General features: G+C 42.7%; 1 protein-coding gene across 1 annotated transcript; it reads right to left on the bottom strand.

Annotated features, from left to right (window-relative positions):
- Nucleotides 1-6,677: 6,677 nt before the first annotated feature.
- Nucleotides 6,678-7,613, bottom strand: LOC311188139 (olfactory receptor 4D2-like; the record flags this gene model as incomplete). Its single annotated transcript, XM_084259892.1, has 1 exon — nt 6,678-7,613. One exon carries the CDS (start codon nt 7,611-7,613, stop codon nt 6,678-6,680), a length of 936 nt encoding a protein of 311 aa, XP_084116018.1.
- Between the last annotated feature and the right edge of the window lie 1,174 nt (nt 7,614-8,787).

The raw sequence follows: 8,787 nt of genomic DNA, 5'->3' as shown, positions 1-8,787 counted from the left end.
GCTACCAAATTTGTACTTGAATTTAGATTTCTGGGAAGCTTTGCCATAAATATCAGAAAATTAACAGAAACAACAATGTTCAATGTCTATGAAGGCACCGGCTTAGTTCAGTAGTACAATGTTGACAATGAAAGCATAACCTTTAGTTTTTCTCATAACTGGAGACTCTTTTTTTTTTTTAATGTCTATGGGCACCATGTATACCAATTTGTCAATCACTGGAGGTCAAGACAGTTAGACACAAGGACATACAGACATACAACATATAGACAAAGACAGTTTTTTTCTTAGTTATGTCACGTAGAATATGTTATGTAACTGCAGTTTTACTCCATAGGCTCAGAAAAAAAATGTCAAAGTCCAAAAAAAAAATGTGGAGTGTTGCTGGCAGAAAAATTTTCAGTTATCATCCTACAAACCTAAGACTTTGGAAATAGGAAGGAAAAGTTTTATTAATCACAAGAGTTACATGACCTTGTTTATCACCTTAGGGTTTTCAGTGTTGAAGACTTTTTGTTAGAAGTCAATCCTGGGGTATTCTGTACAGCAACTGAAAGAATAAAAGTAACAGTTAACTTTTAAGCAAAAGGAGTCATCTCTTGTTAGCCACCAAGCAGGCACTCCTTGGGTTTCCTGGAATAGAACCTGAAAAAGCAAAATCAAATTATCGGTAATTAACTTTCAATTAAAAGGAGTCATCTCCTTATTTCTGTTAGCCACTCTGGGACAGAAGCTGAAAGAGCAGATTAAACATCTAAGCACAGATTACACCTCCCCCACACTAGGGAGGGACAACAACAACACAGGTATGAAAACCTGGTACAGTTATATGATGCACCCTAAAGAGTGCTTTCCATAACAGACCTTCCTCAGTAGGAAGCAGAAACTTAGAATCTTGTCTTATGCCAGCAATTGAACAAATCCACGATTCAAAATGGCAAACATGCCCAAAACAAATTGTGTAGACAAAACTCACAGCAGCAAATCCTTTCAGACTCAGACAAAATCTTGTTAATTTTTCTGATCCAGACTTTGCAAAAATTCAAGTTATCTCCAAGAATCCATCAAGGCTACCAGCAATTATCAGTTACTGCTTAAGGCTACTCTTTACTTAACACCCAGGCATACATTTGCTAATTTAAACACCACTGCTCCACAATTGGCTTGCAAAATCCATCAGGCAGAGAGAAGGAAGTAGCCAAAGACAAAGCAACATACCACTGAAGAAACATTATTGCCTTTAGAAATGCTAATGAGACAGCAGAGATTACAAAAAGAAAGAAAAAAAAGTTCCAAAGTCCTAGCAACAAGAACCTTTGAATTTTACAAGAGCACGCCAAGTGCCCTCAGACGCCATCTTTGATCTGGCCACATGGTCCAATGTACTGCCTTATCTTTTGAGTAAAACTGGCACAGAACAATTTCCACAAATTAAAATCTCTTAGCAAGTCACTACAAACAAATTACACACAAACACACAGACTCTTCACAAAGTCCAAGCCAGTTTTTTAACAGCAAAACGACATATGAAACAAACACACCGGAGAAACCAAAAATCACATTTGCGCTTATGGTAGCCAGCGCCACAGGGAAGCCCAATTTCCCCATGGGGCTGACTAACCACGGATGGCTCTATCCTAAATCACGTTGGACGCCAAATCCGTTATAGGACAGGGAGAGGGGCAGCCCAAAACCCCGCAACCCTGCCTATTCTAAATGGGTTCTGCCATCCGCCGCATCAACACAAAACATATGAGACTTTAATGGGAAGGAACTTTAATAAAACTAGGAAACAATACAGGTAAGACAAAGAGTCTAGTTTCTAAATGAAGCACCCAAAGTTACCCATCCCCTCGTGGGTAAAAGTCCATCCATATGGGATCGGCCCAGAGCAAGGCCCCAAAGCCTGCCACAAGTCTAAAGCATCTTCCAGTGGGGACCCACAGAAAAGAGTCAGAAACAACCAGACAAGCCCGGAAGGAAAAGAGCAAAATCAACATCAAGATAAAAGCTGCCATGGTCACCTCCCCATGGGTCTCACCCATATCTGTGTCACCCAGTCCACGACCAAAAGACAAGCACAGCTTCTTCACGTGTCTCTAAGCTCCATCCTGCTTCCTTCCTCAGTCTCTTCTTCTGCAGCTTCTTCTCTTCCTGCTCAGCTCCACCCTCCCTTGGGTGGGGCAGGGCACCTCCCCCTTTCCTGGGGACCACCCTGTTACACTTTGACCCACAGCCAGGCAACCCGTTCAATATCGGAGCTGCCCTATAACACTTTCACCAACTCTCTCCCTCCCCAGGGCAGCACCTTCCTGCCTGCCCGTGACCTGTACCTGCCAGGACTTCTCTTCACTGACCTTCCTCAGCAGAGGCAGCTCTCCTCAAGGCCCCCCCCACCCCCACACCCCCGCAACCATGCAGGCCTCTCTCAGCACATCTGTCCCTTCTGGGGTAGCTCTTCCTGCCCGCTTGTGTCTATGCAAGTGTCTTTTACTCTTCCATCCCTTTCCCTAATAAACCTGCTCTTTAAATATAACCAGCGTCTCTGTCTTGTGAAGAAACTCGCCAGGGAAACTCGCTGCGTGCCGCTGAAACAGGAGCTCTGGTGAAACTGTTAGGGGGAAAGGATGTCCTGTTCAATATCGGGGCTGTCCTATAACAAAACCTTTCCCAGAGTGAACCCAAGGACCCTGCACTCCAAACCCACAGACTCAAAAGACAACATCATATTCTAGCTTGTATTTTTCTCCTCTCAAGTCTCTCAAAAAATATTATCTACAAGGGCCTCCCTGGTGGCGCAGGCAGTTGAGTGCCGCACTGTGAAGCTGTCCACAGCCTCTGCAGCGCGGGTTCGATCCCGGCCAGCCGGGTGAGAATCCCACATGGCCCAGCAGACCTCTCCTGTCTCGCCTGCTGCTCCCCTCAGCAGTTTATTTTGTCAGTCTGCCTGTTCTGTTCCCACTCTGTCTCTGGTGAATCCTCTCACCCTCCCACACATCTGGTCTGTACCCCGGCTCTTATGTAAAAATAAGTAAATCTTTTTAAAAAAATAATATCCATAAAGCATAGCTAACACGATACTTAATGGTGAAAATTTTGAAATTTTCTGATTAAGATGAGGAACAAGTCTCATTTTCAACATCTTACTGGAAGTCCTGCTTAATACAAGGAAAGGAAAGGAAAGGAAAGGCATACAGATTGGAAAGAAAGAAATTAAACTATCTTTGTGGAAAATCTGAAAGAATTGACCAAAAAAAAAAAAAAAAAAAAACCCAACCCTCCTGAAACTAATAAGCATGGTTTCTGGACACAAGGCTAACCTACAAAATTCAATTGCTTTCCTATGGACTAGAACAACAAATGCAATTACAATTCAGATGCAATTTGAAATTCAAAATACAATACTATTTACATTTGTGTTGGCCAAAACATTTTTACCTTCATTTCCTTAATAAAACATGATGATAAACATCCTTTTACATGTCTGTTGGTCATCTGTTTATCTTCTCTGCAAAAGCAACTACACAGATCCTCCACTCCTTTCTTTTTTCTTCTTTTTTTTTTTTAAGATTTATTTGATTATTTATACAAGCACTGGGTACAGTCAGAAGCACTGGAGAGTGAGAGAATCCACCAGAGCCAGAGCAGGGAGCAGAGCAGGCCGAAGGACCGAAGTACACTGCTGAGGAGAGCAGCGGACGGCAGGAGAGGTCTGCGAGCCAGGCGGGACCTTCCTCCCGTGGCCAGGGAGCAGCCGGGGATCGAACCAGCACTGCAGAGGCTGCGGGCAGCTTCGCAACCCAGCGTTCTACCGCTGCGCCACCGGGGAGGCCCTCTTTTTTTCTTTTAAAGATTTATTTATTTATTTATGCATACAAGAGCTGGGATGTAGGCCAGAGGTGCAGGGGTTGAGAGGATTCACCAGAGACAGAATGGGGAGCAGAACAGGCAGATCCACTGAAATACACTGCTGAGGGGAGCAGTGGGCATGACAGGAGAGGTCTGATGCACCATGTGGGTCACCTCCCTGGCTGGAGATTGAACTCCTGCTGCAGTGGCTGCTGTGGACTGCTTTATTGTGCTGACACTTAACCCCTTGTCACCAGGGAAGCAACCATTCATTTCTTAATTGGGTTGCTGGCTTTTCTGCTGTTAATTTGGATATGTTCTTTATATACCCTGGATGTCAATCCTTTATCAAATGTGCAACATGCAAGTGTTATCTCCTCAGTAGCCAGCCATTTTAAACTGCTGATATTTAATTCTGTGGTGCAAAAATTCTCAATTCGATGCAGTCCCAATTTTTCATTTTTGCCTTTACTTCCCCTGTGACTGGGGTTGAATCCCCAAGGACATCTTTTTCATTGATGTCATGGGATGTATCACTATGTTTTCTTCTATGTGTTTTATAGTCTTGGGTCTTATTTTCAAATCTTTAATTCAGTTTGAATTTATTTTTGTGTATGAAGGTAGAGAGTGATCCAGTTTCATTCTTTCACAAGTCCAGTTTTCCAAACATCATCTGTGAAGAGATTTTCCCTCTCTCCATTGTATGATTGTAGCCTCCTTTGTCATAAGATAGGTTTTAATATATGCATGGATTTATTTCTGGGATTTTTATTTTATTCCACTGATCTGTGTGTCTATTTTTATTTCAGAACTCTATTGTTTAACTGTTGTTGTTTTATAATATAGTTTAAAACAAGTAACATGATGACTCAATTTTCTTCTTAACATAGCTTTAGCTATTTGTGGTCTTTTGTAATTCCACATAAATTTTAGTATTTGTTGTTCTGTTTCCTTGCAAAGTAGTGAAATTTCAAGTGCATTAAATCTGTATATTGCTTTTGGTAAGGTGGTTATTTTGAATAAGTTGATTCTTTCTAAGCATGAATATGAGATATCTTTCCAGGTGCCGGGAATAAATGGGAAGTCTCTGTATTTTCTGCTCAATATTACTATACAGCAAATATTATTTTAATAATTTAATATATTACTAACTTAGTAATTATTTATTATATAGTTATATAATACTGCATTCTAGTATAATAAATTACATCCACCTTTATCCTATATCCTATATATATACACACATACACATATACATACATGTATCTCCACTACTGTAATAAATAAAATGATAAATAAAAGAACTAAGAACGGAATCAAAGTTGTATACTCTAAAAATATTTAAAACATAAAAGAAGGCATTAATGGAAAAATTGGATAAAAAGAGATGACATATAGAAAATAAATAGCAAATTTTTGGTTTTAGACACATAAATAGGTAGATAGATGGAATGTTATGTACAAACCATTTATATGTTATTATAAGCATGATATATATAACAATGAACACAATCAGCGTTCATATATTGACTTCTAAATACTACTATCCCTTAGAAGACAGCAGGATTATTTCAAGAAATAGCTGCTTCCAGAGTTGGAGCTGAAAGAGTACAAGATCAGCATAAAGTATTTCATTGTGCCAGAAAATAACGTGCTCAAAGAATGAAAAAACGCAGAGGACAGCTTGAAGTGACCCCAACTGGCCAAATATGACAAATTGCACATCAAAATAAGTAATCATAGCAATGGATTATAACTGAATGAATAGAGGAGAGAAAATACAGATATACAGAGATATAAATAAATTAATGAATAAATCAGATGTTTGATAAGGAACCAGACATTAAAATATCTGGATAGTCTCAAAGTAACTCCCCACAAAATATTTATCAATTTCCAAGGGAAAATGAATAACTAGGTGAGAAGCCTGATGAGCAGCTCCTTAGCTAAGCTATCAAAGCAAAGGAACATCAGTAACAGGACCACACAAAATCACACACATCTCACTGGATGCAGTAAGAACACAGCGTGGCTTCTGGGATATTACTGGCAAAGCAACAAAGATGCATCACCCAAGTCTAAACATCATACACATTCAGATCAGGGGACATTCTACAAAATAACTGGCCTGTAATCTTTTAAAGTACTGGCAGATTAATCTTATGGATTAAAAGGTGTAAAAAGACATGACAATAAAGTGTAATACATGATTGTGAACCAGATTCTCTTCCTGTAAGACTTTTTGGGACATTTGGCAAAACTTGGATAAGGTCTGAAAAATCCAGCAATGTATTGTGATTGTACCCATTTCGAAGAGAGTGTGGCGGGACTGTAGGAAAGTACCTGTGTAGAAAATTCACACTGGGGCCTCCCTGGTAGTGCAAGGGTTAAGCACAGCCCTATGAAGCTATTCTCAGCCTCCACAGCAGTAATTCTTTCACCCTCAGCAGTGTATTTCGGCAGATCTGCCTGTTCTTTTCCCAGCTCTGTCTCTGGTGAATCCTCTCACCCCCCGCACCTCTGGCCTGTACCCCAGTTCTTGTATGTATAAATAAATTAATCTTTAAAAAAAGGCAAAAAAGAGGGGGTGGCTTTCGAGGGGCCGTGAGAGCATAGCTTATTGTCATAGACGTGTTCCATTCAATCATTATAAATATAAGGATATTTTTCCTTTTCCTTAAAATCTGAGTAAGTTGCTACTTTTCAAAACACACTCACTTCTACAGCAACCCGCACAGAGTGTAATTAAGACAGGAGAAGACCAGATACAGCGACTCTTTCTTCCCTTGACAGATGGGAAACAGCCGAAGGGCAGGAACAAACCCATGTCACTCGCTTCTACAAATCAGCCGGCGCCTCCCTAGCCTCTTCAGTGCCGCCTGCATCTCCTGGTTCCGCAGGGTGTAGATCATGGGGTTGAGCATGGGAGTCATGACTGTGTGGCTGATGGACACAGCCTTGTCCATGGAGAAGGAGACAAAAGGCCGGGCATAGAGGTAAATGCTTGGAATGAAGACCATCGACACCACAATGATGTGGGTGGTACAGGTGGAAGCCGCCTTCCTCCTGGCCTGCTCTGAGTGTGCCCTGAGCATCACCAGGATGACTGAGTAGGAGACCAGGAGGAGGAAGAACCAGATGACATCCAGCATGCCACTGTTGCAGATCATGAGGAACTCCAGGACGGAAGTGTCTGTGCAGGCGAGTCTCAGCACTTGTGGAACATCACAGTAGAAGTTATCCAGGATGTTGGGGCCACAAAATGGCAGTGGGAGCAGCAGCACCAGTTGACTGATGGAGTGGACGAAACCTACCATCCAGGCTGTCACCACCAGTCCCACACAGAGCTGAGTGTTCATGATGGTGACATAGTGGAGGGGCCGGGAGATGGCGACCAGGCGGTCATAAGCCATCACTGAAAGGAAGAAGACCATGGCACCTCCCAGAAAGTGGAAGAAGAAGAGCTGGGCCATGCAGCCCTGGTAGGAGATTGTCTTCTTCTCAGAGAGGAAGTCCACCAGCATCTTTGGGGCTGTGACCGAGGAGAAACAGAAGTCTAAGAGAGCCAGGTTTCTCAGCAAAAAGTACATGGGCGTGTGGAGCTTGGAGTCCAAGGTCACTGTGATCACTATTAGGAGATTTCCCACCACAGTGGTGGTGTAGACAAACAGGAACACAACAAACAGGAAAATCTGGAGCTCCCACATTTGTGAGAACCCCAGGAAAACAAACTCTGATACCTGGGTGAGGTTCCCTGGCTCCATGGTGTCCTCTCCATACACCTAAAGAAAATGAACCACAGACTTAAATGCATGAAGTCACTACTAGCCCTTCTAGAACTCTGGACCTCAGAACCAAGTTGTCCAGGTACCTAGGATGGACATCCTCATGTGTGGTCCATGGCAGAGCTGCTTATTCAGAGGCCCTCTCTCGGGGGAATTACAGTTGTGAGCTACGTTAATGTCATCCAGAGACAAGCAGCCTGCCTTTCAAAGAGTCAGTGGAACACTGCATAGTCTGACAAAACACTTGGAGTCTAGGACACCCTGAGTCAAATTTCAGATCTTCCATTTCCTTGAGCTTAGACTTTGAATAAGTCACTCAATCTCTTTGAATGCCAGCTTCCACATCTATAAGGTGGAAATAAAAACATTTTCTTTACAACACTTTCTGAGCACTTAAGGAAAATGACACATGTTAGTTTCTGTGGACAGAGCCTACAGTAGAAACCATTATCACGCTCATCTGTGTCCTCTCCTGCTCGAAAGACACCCTCCCTTCTCAGTCTCCAATAAATTTTTCTACCAATCATTCTTCATGCCACATTAACACATCATGAGCTTTCACGTATCTGTGCCTCCTCTGTAATTCAGCTGCCGGTCCCAGAAGCACGTATCTGGAAGTACAATGTCTGTGCCCTCAGCGCCCGAGCTTGCTCTTGCTCAGTGCTTACTAACCCCTGGCGTGACCTGCTGGGTAGGTGAACAGTTCCAGGGCTCACAAATCCACCAGAGGAGCCCTTGCCACAGCTGGTACCCAGAACATGCTGTTTCTCCCCGCCCCTCCATGAAGGTAGCCTCTTACTGGTTGAGGCCCTCCAGAGCATACGTGAGGGCTTAAGACTATTTCATCAGATTAAGAAATAGAGATGAATATATTGTTTGCAGGAGACTGTGAGCTCTTCTGAAAGAACAGCAATTTTAGAATATGATTTTGAACCCAAGGGTGGGAGAGAAGGGAAAATACTGAGGAAAAGAGATGAGGAATTTAAAGGGACATGATAAGGAAGGGAGGTGGGAAAATAGAACAAGACAGAGAAGGGGATGGAAAGTGGGAGTAGGGGGAGAGCAGCCCAAGGTGAAGGAGGTAGGAGATGACAGGGGCTGATCTTCTCCCACTCCCCTGCCCTGACTGGATTTCTCATGTTCTCTCACGCGA

Source organism: Talpa europaea (genome assembly GCF_964194135.1).
Source record: "Talpa europaea genome assembly, contig: HAP1_SCAFFOLD_340, whole genome shotgun sequence".
Classification (NCBI taxonomy): Eukaryota; Metazoa; Chordata; class Mammalia; order Eulipotyphla; family Talpidae; genus Talpa; species Talpa europaea.
Note: the sequence above shows the minus strand (reverse complement) of the source record. Positions and strands in the feature narration are given on the sequence as shown.